At 42.5% G+C, this 15916-nt stretch overlaps 1 protein-coding gene across 1 annotated transcript in view; it reads left to right on the top strand.

Annotated features, from left to right (window-relative positions):
- LOC123508131 (phospholipase A2-like) overlaps positions 1 to 15916 on the top strand; it is a 38949-nt gene that overhangs the window by 7636 nt on the left and 15397 nt on the right. The window contains exon 2 of the mRNA XM_045261635.1: positions 15416 to 15584. Coding sequence (XP_045117570.1) covers positions 15433 to 15584 — 152 coding nt within the window. The 5' untranslated portion in view covers positions 15416 to 15432. The remainder of the gene's footprint in view (positions 1 to 15415; positions 15585 to 15916) is intronic.

Here is a 15916-nt window from a genome sequence, read left to right as displayed (position 1 = left end):
CAGTGTGGCGGGGTGGAAGCTGGTGTGGTAATTGTGTAGCTGGTAATTGAATAGCCTTACTTTACCCTGCCGTGTTGGGTTGGGCCTGCCTTTGTTTCGCGCCCTTAATATCATCACCACCACCAGCGCCATTAGTACCACCAGCACCACCAGCACACCATCGTTAGGTTCAATTCTTGGTGGTTTGTTCTGGATAACCTCTGCGCCGCTCTACTTCAATGTTGTTTATCTTACGTCTTCTTCTTCTTCCTCCTTCTCTTCATCCTTTTTCTCCTCTATTCTATCTCCTCTCTTTATCGAAGTACTCCAATGCTGTTTGTTCATCCTACCTGCTCCTCTTCTTCCCCCTCCTCTTTCTCCTTTTCCTCCCCTATTCTATCTCCTCTCTTTATCGAACCATTTCTGTTGCGACCCCGTGTGTGATAGTCGGTTTATAATATTGATAGAAAAATGTTCTTAACCCCTTCAGTACTGAGACACACTTTTATCTTGATTTTTATGTATGATTAGACGATTTTATTTCCATTAAGAAGGATCTTTGGAGGTCACAAGATTAGCTCCTTCAGTACTGGAATGCATTTTTTCCTTAATTTTGGGCATGTTTGGGCGATTTTATTGACATATAGGAAGGGTCTATGGAGGTCAGAAGATTAATGGCCAGAGTCTTCACTATATTAATCCCCCACACAAGTTTCTGAAGCTGTATAAAATCACCAAACAGTAAGCATGCAAAATGAATGGGAAAACTTCCTTGCATTTATCACCTTCTTTTCATCCTCCTTTCTCTTCTCATCTTCCTTTCACACTTATTATTTTCCTCACACATATTGTTTCCTTCTTTTCATCCTATTTTCTCTTCTCCTCATCTTCCTTTCACACTCATTATCTTCTTCCTTGCACTTATCACCTTTTCATCCTCCTTTCTCTCCTCCTCATCTTCCTTGCACTTACCGTCTCGCACTCCTCTTCTCTCTCACTCCTTACTGCTGACGCCACCTGCTCACTCCGCCTCCGCTGCAGTCTCCGCCACAGTCTCCTTCGTTTTGGCACAAGTGTTGACTCAGTAGATTTTTCCCGCCGCCAGAGGAGCCTGAGAGAGACAGCGGCACAAAAACAATCGGCTAATGTAACTCCACTCTGCCCCACCTCCCGCCTCCCGCCTCCCGCCTGGCCACTTAAACCAGCGTCCTTCCCAGCCTGAATTTACTCTCGGTGGAAAGAAGTTGTAGTGAGATTTGTTCGTCCGTGAAAGTTGTGCTCCTAGCCATGCAGCGCCTCTCGTCTCGTTGTCGCTCTCATTTCATCGTCCTTCTTTCGCCCTCCGTAAAACAAAAAGGATATTGGACTGTCTTATTTATATAGTGAGATTTGTTCGTCGGGAAAGTTTTGTTCCTCCAGCTATCCACTGCCTCTCGTCTCGTTGTCGCTCTCATCTCATCGTGCTCCTCTCACCCTCCGTAAAACAAAAGGGTATTGGACTGACTTATTTATGCATGAGGTGGGAATGAGTTGGAATGTTTTACGAAGGGTCTGCTCACGTATAGGCCTAATAGCTTCGTGAGGCTTCTCTTGTTTTTCTTATCCTCTTCTGTCTATTTTTTTCTTTGCCTCTATCTTCTTTAATCCGTTTCCATATTCCTTCTGTTTACTATTTGGTGATTTTATACAGCTTCAGAAACTCATGTGGGGGATTAAGATAGTGAAGACTGTGACCATTACTCTTCTGACCTCCTTAGACCCTTTCTGATGTCAATAAAATGGTCTAATCGTCCACAGATCAAAGGTAAAAATAAATCCCAGTATTGAAGGGATTAGAAATAAGTAGGCATGTTTTATGAAGGAACTGTATACTCTTATGCTTTCTCTGTCACTGTTCTTTATTTATTTTTATGTATACCATGTGGGCTTTTCACGGGAATTTATAGTCTAAAGGGGATACTTTTTGGGGTACCTCCTATTTCCAAACCCACCCGCTAGGAAACCGTTGCCCCGAGTGAGGAAGCCCAACCTACACCTTTGATTATATCCTCTCCAAAATAAGATGAAGGAACTGCCACGTGTATAGATCTGATGCTTTCTTGCAGCTTCCCTAATTTCCTTGTGCTATTTCTCCATCTATTCTTGTATCCTTTAGGTTCTATACAAGGACACGTGATGGTTTCTGTTATCCCCTTCCCATGTGTTCTTATATTCACTCTTTTAACCTTTCTGTGGCATCAATCTCTCTTTCTCTCTCTTCTTGTCCCTCTTGCCAGACTCCTCTCTTCCCCTTCCACGTGCTCCCTTGTTCCTCCTTCAGCTCTCTCCACGTTGACAGCAATGGGTGTTTGTGGCGAGTTACTGTTACTGTTTGTCGTTCTCTTCCTCTCTAACTGATGCTGCCATGCTTAATTTTACCGAAGTTTTATTAGCGTGAGAAAATTATCTTGTGTGTGTGTGTGTGTGTGTGTGTGTGTGTGTGTGTGTGTGTGTGTGTGTGTTGATCAGCGCCATGCACTATGTTGTTAGGCCAGCAGGTTCATGCAATTTAATGGCGTGTTAAGCATGGGAGGGAGGCGGTAATGGCGCGTCAGGCGTGAAACGAAGCCAATTAATGTCACCTTAGTCTCCGGAAGGCAACGTGACGGCCATGGGAAAGGGACAAAGGAAGGAAAAATAGAGGACACAGTGAGGCAGGAGGAGAAGGAAGAGGAGGAGGAGGAGGTAGTGAGTGTAATGTTGATAATGTGTTGTGTGTTGAAGAGAAGGAGGAGGAGGAGGAGGAGGAAGAGCAGGAGGAGATAGTGAGTGTAATCTATGTTTTGTTTTAGAGTTAGGATGAAAAAAAATAAACTTCTCTCCACCACCACCACCACCACCACCACCACCATCGATACTTCCAAAGGGCAAGGCAAAAGTTGTTTTCTTGGCAGTCATCCCTTGATTGTGTTTCCCACTCGCCACACCTCCAAGGGCTATTTCCAGCCGGAACTTTGGCTGTATTTGCATGCCGCGTCGTTTATGCGTTTCTCTGCAACTCCTGCGGCGGCCTGGCCCGGACTGAAGTTTGTTGTCATACTGGCCAGGCTAACAGCAGGGATGCAGGGAAGCAGGGAGGCAGGCAGGCAAGGAAGCAGGGAGGCAGGGAGGCAGGCAGGCAGGGAAGCTGGGAGGCAGGAAAACAGATGGGGAGGGAAGTAAGGGAGTAAACAAACAAAAACATAGATAGATAAGTGAGAAGTACGCAGGAAGGGAAGCAGATGGAAAGGGAAAAGAAGGAAATAAATAGGAAATAAGATAGATAGACAGGTAGATAGCTAGATAATGAAGGAGGGAAGCAGATGGGATGGCAGGGAAGCAGATAGGGAAGGGAAGGAAGGAAATAAGTAAGCAGAAAAATAGATAGGCAGATAGACAGATAGATGAGGAAAATAGGGAGGTAGGCAGCGAAAGAGGGAAGTAGATGTGTAGAAAGCAGACAAGCAGGCTAGCAGGCAGAAAGCTAACACTGCCTCAAGTATCCTCATAGTACTTACCGCCAGTTTTACGATTCCCGCCTTCACGTATCGCACGCCTCGTTTCAACACGCCTCAACCTCTTTCCCACGTCGCTGTTCACCGCTAACTTCACGACGAGTGCTGGGTTAATGCACGCCGCGGTCATTCACGCCTCGTACCGGTAATACTGGGAGAACTCTAACCTAGTGTGAGAAATGCATGGGAGAAACGGAATGCTGGTGAGTTATTTGAGCATAGAAATGTGTAAGGGGAAAAAAATCTCGCCTCGCATCGGTAATACTGGGAGAACTCTAATCTAGTACGACAAATGCGCGGGAAAAAACGGAATGCTAGTGAGTTATTTGGGCATAGAAAAGTGTTAATTCTCAGGTGAAGGGGAAAAATCTCGCCCCGTCTAGGGAATATTGGGAAAGTCTAAACCCCTATGAGAATTGGTTGGGGCAAAAAACGGAATGCTTATGAATTATTTGGGCATAGAAAAGTGTTGATCCTCAGGTAAGCGGGAAAAGTGATGGACACATTCACAGTTTTATGTTTTCATCATTCAGGCGCAGACTAATTTGGAGTTTTCTCAATGGTAACCTACCCTAACCTATCCTAACCTATCTATACCCTACCCCACCCTACCCTAATTTAACCTAACCTAACCTACCCTACCCCCTACCCCACCCTACCCTACCCTACCCTGCCTTACCTTACCTTACCTTAACTTACCCTACCCTACCCTACCCTACCCTAACCTAACCTAACCTACGTGCTGTGTGGTGGATAAGGTGGTGATGGTGGTGGGATCGGGCAGACGCCCATGCGTAGGTTCGAATCCCAGCACGTGCCGCCTTGAAACCTTGTCATTTATCGAGTGGTTTAAAGTTAGCTACATGTCACCATGATACCCAGGTTCTACTAGTAGGTGGAGGTGTTATTGTCTTACACTAAAGATGCGCTTGGGTGGTGTTATGGGCCCTAATATGGATACCACTATAAATAAAATTGCCTGCGCCGCTAATGGGTGGAAGCTCTTCAAATATACCTACAGGCGCTATAGGCCATAACATAAAAAAAAGAAAAAAATATATAAAATCACCAAATAGTAAGCAGAATGAATATGGAAACGCGACATGGTACTGATGGGTTCAATAATTCAGGTCTCTTATTCTGCTTTGCTCTCTCGCCATGGGTATTATCAAAGGCCACAGATGAGTCTATTCCCAAGGGAGTTTGTATTTTTTTTGTTCAGGATAATGACATAGAATGCTCGATTAACGTATCATGGTGGAAGCGCCTGTAATTCGTAATTCTGAAATGCTTTGCTCCCCACATCAGGATTATATTCAAAGGCCACTCAGATAATTGCTCTATTCTCATGTGGCTGTTTTAATTCATTATTTTCCCCACGTTGAATTACACAGACTCGTTAAAAATATTGCAAAAAAAAAATGAAATAAAAGCGGCCTCGAGAACCATGAAAAATATACTCGTTGAAATATCACTAGAATAAGAGATGAAAACGGCCTCGAGAACCACAAAACAAAAATGAATATATAGACTCGTTGGAATACTATTATAGAATCATGAATAAGAACGGTCTTGAGAACCATAAAAAAAAAGATTAGTTGAAATATCACTAGAACCATAAATAAAAGTGGCCTTGAGAACCCCAAAAATATAAACTCGTTGGAAAATCACTAGAACACAAATAAAAATAGCCCCGAGAACCACAAAAAAATACGGGACTGTCAAAATATTACAAGAATCAGAAATAGAAATGGCCTCGAGAACCACAAAAAAATACAAACCCGTCAAAATATCACTAGCATAAAAGATAAAAACGACCTTGAGAACCACAAATGTATGTACAAACCCATCAAAATAGCACTAGAACCTTAAACAAAAGTGGCCTCGAGAACCTCAATGAACCACAACTACTCACTACCCAAAGAAAGACAGTGTAGCTACAGGTAGGGCTTTCTGAAGTAGTGAAGGAGGAGGAGGAGAAGGAGGAGGAGGTGCTGCAGAGAGGCGTTTCAAAATTTGGTCCCTTAGTCCAGAGTTCCTTCAGAAATTTGGACAGGTTGATGTGAAGCTGAGGTAGCATAAGCGAACAGGGAGGAGGGAGGAGGGACGAAGGAAGGAAGGAAGGAAGGAAGGAGGAAGAGTCGCAAAGGACGAGGATGAGGGACGCTGGAAGGAGGAAACAAGGTAAAGAAAAAAAAAGAAAGACTTGGAGAAGAAGAAGGGAAGGAAGAATGGAGGAAAGAGCTTAAGATAGGAAGGTGGGAGGAGAGAGGAGGGAAAAAAGTAAAAAGTAGGAAGGGGGTAGGAGGAGGAGGAAGGGAGGGAAAGGGGCTTAAGACGAGACTATACGTAGGAGGAGCAGGAGGAGGAGGAGGGGGACAAAGAGGAGGAGGAAGACAGGAAATAAAAAGAGGGAGGAGAGAAGGGAAAGAGGCATAAGAAGGTAAGGGACTCGAAAAGGAGGAGGAGGAGGAGGAGGGAGAGGGGGGTGGAACAAGAGGAGATAAAAGAAAGGAGCCAGAGAGAGAGAGAGAGAGAGAGAGAGAGAGAGAGAGAGAGAGAGAGAGAGAGAGAGAGAGAGAGAGAGAGAGAGAGAGAGAGAGAGAGAGAGAGAGACGACCAGCTGTGTTTTGACTTTTCAGAGCAACTTTTACCTGCTGTTGTGAGAAAGAGAGAGAGAGAGAGAGAGAGAGAGAGAGAGAGAGAGAGAGAGAGAGAGAGGGTTGAAGGAGGCAGGAAAAGGTGTGAGGATAATTAGCGAGTCTGTGACGGATTTTGGTGACGGGAGCAAGAAAAGAGATGGTAAATTGGCTCCATTGTTGTTGTTGTTGTTGTTGTTGGTGGTGGTGGTGGTGGTGGTGGTGGTGAAGTACTGCTGGTGATGATACTACTACTACTACTACTACTACTACTACTACTACTACTACTACTACTACTATTCTTGGCTTCCTCCTCCAGCTCCTCCTCCTGCTGCTGCTACTGCTCCTTTTCCTACTCCTACTCCTACTACACTTGACTTCCTCTCCCTCTTCCTCCTCCTCCTCCTCCTCCTCCTCCTCCTCCTCCTCCTCCTCCACACGTCACTCTGTATCTCCTTCATTATCTCTCATTCCCTTCCTTTTTCCTCCCTCTCTTTCCCTCCTTTCCTTCTCTCCTTTTATCATTACCTCCTCATTCCTTCCTCATTCGCTGGCTCTTCCTACCCCTGGCATCTCTCTCTCTCTCTCTCTCTCTCTCTCTCTCTCTCTGAAAAATGGCCAGCCTGTCTTTGCGTGTGAGGAAATTAGTTTTTTTTCTTTTTTTATTTATTTTCAATCTTCCATGCCTTGTTTTCTTCTTCTTCTTCTTCTTCCTCCTCCTCCTCCTCCTCCTTCATCTTCATCTTGTTTTTCTATATATATTTTTTTAGTTTTCAATCTTTTGCTGCCTTATTTATATTTGTTTTTGCTTGTTGTTGTTGTTGTTGCTCTTATTTTTCTTCTCCGTGTATTTATCATCCTTTCATTTCTTCTTCATCTTTCATTTCTTCTTCTTCTTCTTCTTCTTCTTCTTCTTCTTCTACCAACTTTGATTTATTTTCCTTTTTGTTTGGTCCTTTCCTTTCTTTCCTTCTTCTTTCCTTTCTATTTATTATCTTTCTTCTTCTTCTTTTCCATTTATTTTCCTTTCATTTGATTTATTTTCTTCTTCTTCTTCTTCTTCTTCTTCTTTTATTTTCCTTTTCTTTTCTTCTTCTTCTTCTTCTTCGTCGTCGTCGTCGTCGTCTTTGGTCTTTATTATCTTTGTATTTCTTCTTCTTCATCTTCCATTTTTTTTTTTCATTTTCTACCAAGACTTTTATTTTTTTCCCTTTTCTTTGTTCCTCATTATCTTTGCGTTGTTTCCTTCTTCCTCATCTTCTACCAACTCTTCTTTTGTTTTCTGCTTCTATTTTCTGCTTCTATTTCTTCCTCTTCATTTTCTACCAACCCTTTCATTTTTTTCATATTTTGTCCTTATCATCTTTGCGCTTCTTCTTTTCTTCCATTTCTTCTATATATTCTACCAATTCTTCTTTTATCCCTCCTTCTATCATCTGCTTCCATTATTTCTTCTTCATCTACTACCAACCCTTTTATTCATTTTCCTTTCTTTTGGTCGCTATTATCTTTGTGTTCCTTCCTTCTTCCTCATCTTCTACCAATTAACTCTTTTTTTTCCCCTTTTATTTTCTACCTCCATTTCTTCTTCATTATCTACCAACTTTTCAATTTACTTTCCTTTCTTTTGGTCCCTATTATCTTTGCGTTCCTTGTTCCTCATCTTCTACCAATTAACTCATCTTTTTCCCTCCTTTCATCATCTACTTCCATTTCTTCTTCTTCGTCTACCAACACTTTCATTCATTTTCCCTTATTATCTTTGCGTTCCTTCTTCCTCATCTTCTACCAACTTTTCCTTTTCTTTCCTTTTATCTTCTACTTCCATTTCTTCTTCTTCGTCTACCAACGCTTTCATTTATTTTCGTTTCTTGTGGTCCCTTATTATCTTTGCGTTAGCGCCGCTGCCTCTCCCGGAGCAGTGAATGGACACGCGGGCTTTAGTGGAATAAGAGAATGAAGCCCAGAATAGCCAGACCAAGTTGCTGCCTCGTTCGCTAGGGCCAATATTCGAAGTCGTTTGTTTGGTGTGGAAATCGACAGGAAGACCACCACTACCACCACTACCATGACCGCCACCACAACGCCAGCCATCCAGTCACGAAGAGGAGCTGGAAGAGGAAGAGGAGGAGGAGGAAGGAGGAAGGAGGAAGAGGAGAATAAGGAAAGAGTATCAGAGTTGTGAATATTTTTTTTTTTTTGCTTTGATTTTTTTCTGTTTGATATTTTGTGTGTTTGATTGAGTATGTGTTGAAATACAAATGGAGAAGAGGTATGAAAGAAGAAGAGGAGGAGGAGGAGGAGGAGGAGGAGGAGGAGGAGGAGGAGGAGGAGGAGGAGGAGCAAAGATAACTAAACAGCTGTAGATAATTCTGTTTTTGTTTTCTTGTTCCTGTTAATTTTTTTTTGGAGTTCCGTGAGTGTTGTGTTATAAAGAGAGGAGATACGATAGAAGAGAAGAAAGAAGAGGAGGAGGAGGAGGAGGAAGAGGAGGAGGAGGAAGAGGAAGAGAAAAAGATGATAGCCAAACCACGATGGATTTATTTTTTATCCTTGCCTAACTGGGAAATGGTTCGATAAAGAGAGATAGAGGAAGAGGAGGAGGAAGAAGAAGAGGACAGAGGAAGAGGAGGAGGAAGAGGAGAACGTAGGTTAAACAAACAACAAGAGATCTTATTGTCCTTCCTTGGATTTTTACGGATTTATGTAACTAATTATTGGAGACAGAGAAGAGAAAGGATAGACGAGAAGAAAGAAGTAGAAAATGAAGGAAAATGAAGGAAAAAGAAGAAAGAGATGAAGGAAGAAGGAGAAAGAGGTAGAAAATGAAGGAAGAAGAAAAAGATGAAGTAAGAAGAAGAAAGAAGTAGAAAATGAAGGAAAAAGAAAAAAAAAATAGAAAATGAAGGAAGAAGAAGAAGAAGAAGATGATGAAGGAAGAAGAAGTAGGTGAAGAGGAAGAGGGATAGAAAAAATGAAGCATCGTGAACTTATCAGATAAAGAAAGGAGATAACACAGACAAGGAAAAAGAACCAGGAAGAGGTAAAAGAACAAGAAAAACGAAAGAAAAGGAAGGAAAGAGAAGGGAAGGAAGCAGGAAAAAAGGTAAAAAGAGCAATTGAAAAAAAAAAAAGAAGGAAACAAAAGAGAGAGAAAAAAAGAATTAAACAGGAAGAATAAACCACACAAACCAACACACACACACACACACACACACACACACACACACTCACACAGAGCAGTACCCCCGTGAAATATTGCCCAAAAGAAAACAGATGGACGGGGCAAAGAAAATGGATGTGGGTCTGTGTGGTTGATGGTGAGGCAGCGCGTGGCGAGGCGAGGCGAGGCGAGGCGAGGTGAGGCGTGCTTCCCCCGCGGAGTGTTGGACAGGCGGGCTACGGCGGCTGTATCTTGGCCCGACGTGACATTTATTGCCCCATTACACTCCTGTGGCCTCAGAAGAACGAAACTTTGGCTGCGAACTCGTAACTTATGCTTTGGAGGGACTGGGATGGTAACAGACCACCACCACACACACACACACACACACACACACACACACACACACACACATGATTGTGAAAGATAGACATACAGGGAACGGAACCCAATAAAATGTGTGTGTGTGTGTGTGTGTGTGTGTGTGTGTGTGTGTGTGTGTGTGCGTGCGTCAATGGTCCACTTTTTAATATCGCACCTTTTTGCCTCCAGCGCGGCGCGTCATAAAGGCCATGAGAGCAATACTTCGCCTGGAAAACCTTCGTTATGACTGCAGGGGCGGAAGATTGCTGGGCGGGGAGGGGCTAGGCGGGGCGGGACGGGGCGGGGCGGGGCGGGGCGGGAATGGACTGGGTGAGGCAGGGCGAGGTTAGGTGAAACGGGATACAGGTGTTAGATATTCACCAATTCACCTTCCTCCTCCTCCTCCTCCTCCTCCTCCTCCTCCTCCTCCTCCTCCTCCTCCTCCTCCTCCTCCTCTATTTTCATAGGTTTCTGTGATGCAGGAAGAAGTGCGTGGAGAAGGAAGAGGAAAAGGAGGAGGTGAAGTTAGTTATCTTCCTTTTCTGCCTCCTCCTCCTCCCCCTTCCCCCCATCACCTTTTCTTCCTTGATTTACCTACCATTTGTGAGGGAGAGGAGAAGGAGGAAGAGGAAGAGAAGGAAGAAGAAAGGAAAGATGAGGAGGAGGAGGAGGAAGAGGAAGAGAAGGAGGAGGAGGAGGAAGAGGAGGAGGAGGAGGAGGAGGAGGAGGAGGAGGAGGAGGAGGAGGAGCAGCTGAGTGTGATGGAAGATGTCAAAATACTGGAGAGGAGGAAGAGGAGGAGGAGGAGGAGCAGCAGCTGAGTGTGATGGAAGATGTCAAAATACTGGAGGGAAGGAAGAAGAAGAGGAGCAGAAGGTGGAGGAGGAAGAGCAGAAGGAGGAGGAGGAGAAGAAGGAGGAGGAGGAGGAGGAGGAGGAGGAGGAGGAGGAGGAGGAGGAGGAGGAGGAGGAGGAGGACATCCCTTTCATAACACATTACACCTAAGATATAATTTGTCAGCAATTTAAAAAGTGCATAACAAATTCCCGTATACTGAAGCATGTGCGGAAAGAGAGAGAGAGAGAGAGAGAGAGAGAGAGAGAGAGAGAGAGAGAGAGAGAGAGAGAGTACATAGCCCCCAAAAGACAAACAAAAGACTAACTGGCTTCAGATGAGAGGAAGTCTGCTCGTAAACTTTCGTGCTCTAAACTTTTATCTTCACTTTTTTTTTTCACGATCTTTGCTATTTTACTCGCCTTTTAAGGTTCTGAGTTAGTGGAGGCGTGAGTGGGAAGGATGGAGAGGGCGGGAAGAGGACTGAAGAGGGCGTGAAAAAGGGCGTGAAGGATCTGTCTACCACACCTCTCTCTCTCTCTCACGTTTTTTTTATTACTATTTAAAAATCCTGCACTTAGATATGAAAACATTAAAATATATGCATAAAAGAACTTATCCTAGTTATTATTATTATTATCAAAGCACTCTCTCTCTCTCTCTCTCTCTCTCTCTCTCTCTCTCTCTCTCTCTCTGGTACTCAACATAACTCCAGCAGAAGCGAAAGAGTTTGGTGTGTTTGATGGCGAGTTTGTGCGTCACTTCATGTAATAGTGAAGTGAAGGAGAGAGAGAGAGAGAGAGAGAGAGAGAGAGAGAGAGAGAGAGAGAGAGAAATATTTTATGTACTTAGCTGAGTTGTTAATTAGAAATCCCCAAAGAAAAATGTGAAGATTAGCGTTTGAATTGAGTGACGGGAGTGAGTGAGGAAGTTTAGTTAGGTTAGGTTAGGTTAAGTCAAGTTTTTTTTCATATAAGAGGGGAAAGCCGACCAAGAGCAACATAAAACGAAAATAAAAAGGCCCACTTAGTTGCCAGCTCCCTTGCAGGTCCGAGAGAGTTAGCCAAAATAAAGGGTCTTCAAACCTCTCTCTTAAATGAAGTTAAGTCCTAGGAAGGTGGAAATACAGAAGCAGGTGAGGTTATGTGGTTAGTGTACTTTTGTTATGTTAGTTGGTTACACATACAGTTATATTCAGTGATGTAGTTATAGTCAGTCAGTCAACCAGTCAACCAAACAGTAAGGAGAATGACTATGAAAACGCGTCCTGGTACTGAAGAGATTAAAACAAAACACTTTATCATTAACACCCATCTTATAACACTACAAAGCGAGAGTGCCAATCCAGAAAGGGTATTAGATCATATTAACCAGTACTACAACGCTTTTTTACCAGTTTGGTTTTGTGTACGATTAGACGATTCTATTTACATTATGAAAGGTGTATGGAGGTCAGAAGATTAATGGCCACAGTCTTCACTATTCTAATCCCCCACATAAGTGTCTGAAACTGTATAAAAATCACCAAACAGTAAAACAGAATGAATATGAAAACGCGTCCTGGTACTGAAGAGATTAAAACAAAACACTTTATCTTTCTTTCCACCTCCTCCTCCAATCACTTTATCATTAACACCCATCTTATAACACAACAAAGCGAGAGTGATAATCCAGAAAGGGTATTAGATCGTATTAACAACCTCTTCAGAACTAGAAAGCTTCTTAACCTTAAGTTTTGTGTACGATTACAAGATTATATTAGGAAGGGTCTATGGAGGTCAGAAGATTAATGGCCACAGTCTTCACTATTCTAATCCCCCCACATAAGCGTCTGAAGCTGTATAACATCACCAAACAGTAAGCAGACTAAAAATAAAAACACGTCCTGGTACTGAAAAAAAACTAAAACAAAACACCTTATCATTAACACCCATCTTATAAGACAACAAAGCGAGAGTGTCAATCGAGAAAGGGTATTAGTTTGTATTAATCCCGCATTACCGACTCCCCCTAGCAGGACCGTAACGTGCGGGCGACTCTCTTATTACCTTCTTATTAAATTCCTCGCCTCTCCAGGGACGTGAGGTAATGAGTGTCCGCCCTTATCTTAATTCCAGCCATTTCCCTTAAGGACGCCTGCTGATTAAGGGTCGTTTGTCGTGCGCTCTGCTATAAATGGGTGGTGGTCGTGGTGGTGGTTGGAACAGGAGAAGGAGAAGGAGAAGGAGGAGGAGGAGGAGGAGGAGGAGGAGGAGAGAATGAGGTGGAGAAAGAAGAGGAGGATTAGGAGGTGGAAGAGGAGAAGAAAAAGGAAGAAAATAATCAGAAAGGGGAGAAGGAGAATGGTGATGAAGAGAAGGAAGAGAAAAATTAGGTGTAGGAGAAGGAGAGGAATAGAATGAAGAATGAAAAGGAGAAGGAGAAGGAAGAAGAGAATCAGGTGGAGGAGAAGACGAGGAGAATGATGATGAGGAGGAGAAAGAGGAAAAAATAAATGAAGGAGAAGGAGATGAAGAGGATGAGGAGGAAAGGAAGAAGAGAATCAGAAGCTGGAGGAGGAAGAGGAAAAGGAGGCGAGGAGAACGATGATGAAGAGGAGAAAGGGGAAATTAGGAGGTGGAGGAAAAGGAGACGAAGAGAATGAGGAGGAGGAGATAGAAGAAGAGAATTAGCAGATGGAGGAGGAGGAAGAAGAGGAGACGAGGAATATGGTGATGAGGAGGAGAAAGAAGAAAATTAGAAGGTGGAGGATAAGGAGGAAGAGAATGAGGAGGAGGAGGAGGAGAAGGAAGAAGAGAATCAGTAGGTGGAGGAGGAGGAGGAGGAAGAGGAGACGAGGAAAATGACGATGAGGAGGGAAAAGAAGAAAACTAGGTGTAGGAGGAGATGAAAAGAATGTGGAGTAGGAGGAGAAAGAAGAGAATCAGAAGGTGGAGGAGGAGGAAGAAGAGGAGGCGAGGGGAACGATGATGAGGAGAAGAGGAAAATTAGGTATAGGAGAAGGAGAGGAAGAGAATGAGGAGGAGGAGGAGGAGAAGGAAGAAGAGAATCAGGAATTAGAGGCATAGAGAAGACGAAAAGACAAAAAACAATCACTTTTTTTCTCATTTTCCCTTTTTTCCCTTCATTTTGATCGTGTTACAGTTAATGAGTCAACTTTCCTTCCTTTTTCCAAACTCCGAGGGAAAGAAAAGGACAAAGAAAGACAGAAAAGAAGAAATCAAATCTCCTTTCCTTATTTCCCTTCATTCCATCAATTCCCTGTTTTTAGTCATTCTCTTTTTTTTCAGACATCGAGGAATAGAAAAAAAAAATAATAATGATAATAATAAGTAAATAAATAAATCTGTGCATTCCTGTTAACTCCCGAACGAACTGCAAACTTACTACACCTTATTCTACCGAGAAGTGTTGTTGTAGGAAGATTATGCTGAATGTTAAACTAAGGACCATAAACCTTTTGTCATTTCATCTCTTATATTCAACAGGCTGTGATTTCAAGCTCCTGTGGTTTATAAGAGTGCTTATAGAAATGTAGTGATGGTTTGATAAGGCCTTTGGATAATGAGTGGTAGAAAGCATCTGTTCCTTACTTTCTTTACAACAGTCGAAACTTAATGATGATGATGATAATAATAATAATAATAATAATAATAATAATAATAATAATAATAATAATGAGGAGGAGGTGCAGGGTGCAGGGAGGCGAGCTTATTCCCGACTAGTAAGCTTACCTCCCTGCACCTGTGTTTCTTTTCATCTCCTCCTCCCACTTGTCTGAATGTCTGAATAATAATAATAGTAATAATAATAATAACAATAACAATAATGATTATAATAATAATAATAATTAATAATAATAATAATAATAATAATAATAGAAGAATAAGAATAAGAATAAGAATAAGAATAAGAAGAAAAGAAAAATAGAACCATGCGTGCTTTGGGGTCCGAGGGGTCTCCAAGCGCACGGGTTCGAATCCTGTCCACGGTCCGAGTGTAGGTTGGGCTTCCTCACTCGGGGCAACGGTTTCCTAGCGGGTGGGCTTTGAGATAGAAGGTACCCCAAAAAGTATATCCCCTTTAGCCTATAAATTCCTGTGAAAAGCCCACATGGTATAAGAAAAAAAAAACAGCAATAATAATAATAATAATAATAATAATAATAATAATAATAATAATAATAATAGTAATGATATACGGTTTATTAGAATTGTAGTGCATACATTCTTGAAATACACATGAAGGGGAGGAGGCTTCAGAATAGTGCTCTAGCCTACTGGTTCGTGGTTCATCCTACTTGTCCCTCCCTGCTTCGTTATACATTGTTGTGATTTTGTTTTCTTTTTCTCTTTGGCTTCCTTATCGTTCTGTCTTGTGATTAATGAATATAAATAGATAATTCCCTCCAGCCACTTTTTAATCCCTTCAGTACTGGGACGCATTTTTACCTTGAGTTTTGAGTGTGATTAATTAATTTTATTGACATTAAGAACGGTCTATGGGGGTCAGATGATTAATGGCCAGAGTCTTCAATATTTTAAAACCCCCACACAAGTTTCTGAATCTGTATAAAGTCACCCAATAGTAAGCAGGATGAATATGGAAACGCGTCATAGCACTAAAGGGATTAAACCATTTTTTTTCAGACATCGAAGAAAAGACAAAAAGACAGAAAAAGACAAACAATATCCAAAAGAAAAGATAAAAGACAAAAAGACAAAAAGGCAGAAAAAGACAGACAAAATCCAATAGAAAAGACAAAAAGGCAGAAAAAGACGAACAATATTCAATAGAAAAAAAAAGGAAAAAAAGAAAAAAGAAAAAATGATCCAATCTCTTTTCTATATTCCTTCATTCCACCACCTCCTCGTCTTTAATCAACCCATTTCGTCCCTCGACAGACTGTGAGAGGGCGCAGATGGGCTGGGCGGGCGTGGTAGTGTGGGCGGCGTGTGTGGTGACTTCAGGGTTGGCCGTGCCCTTACCCGGGAGTTACTTCACGGACGAGGCCGCCGCCAGACTGCTCCACTATGACCTCCACTCCGGCGACTGTGTGCTCTTCGGCGACAGGTAAGAGAGAGAGAGAGAGAGAGAGAGAGAGAGAGAGAGAGAGAGAGAGAGAGAGAGAGAGAGAGAGAGAGAGAGAGAGAGAGAGAGAGAGAGAGAGAGAGAGAGAGAGAGAGAGAGAGGCGATTAAATGGAAAAAGGTTTGAAATATTACGTGCTTTGTTTTTGTCTTTTATAAATATTTTAACTGAAAATGAAAATATATTAGTTTTTTTTAAATGAGAGAGAGAGAGAGAGAGAGAGAGAGAGAGAGAGAGAGAGAGAGAGAGAGAGACTCATTTCCTGTCCAACAAAATTTTCTCCTCCATTTTTCCTCTCTGTTTCGTTTGTTTTAT

This window comes from Portunus trituberculatus, chromosome 24, assembly GCF_017591435.1.
Source record: "Portunus trituberculatus isolate SZX2019 chromosome 24, ASM1759143v1, whole genome shotgun sequence".
NCBI lineage: Eukaryota > Metazoa > Arthropoda > Malacostraca > Decapoda > Portunidae > Portunus > Portunus trituberculatus.
Note: the sequence above shows the minus strand (reverse complement) of the source record. Positions and strands in the feature narration are given on the sequence as shown.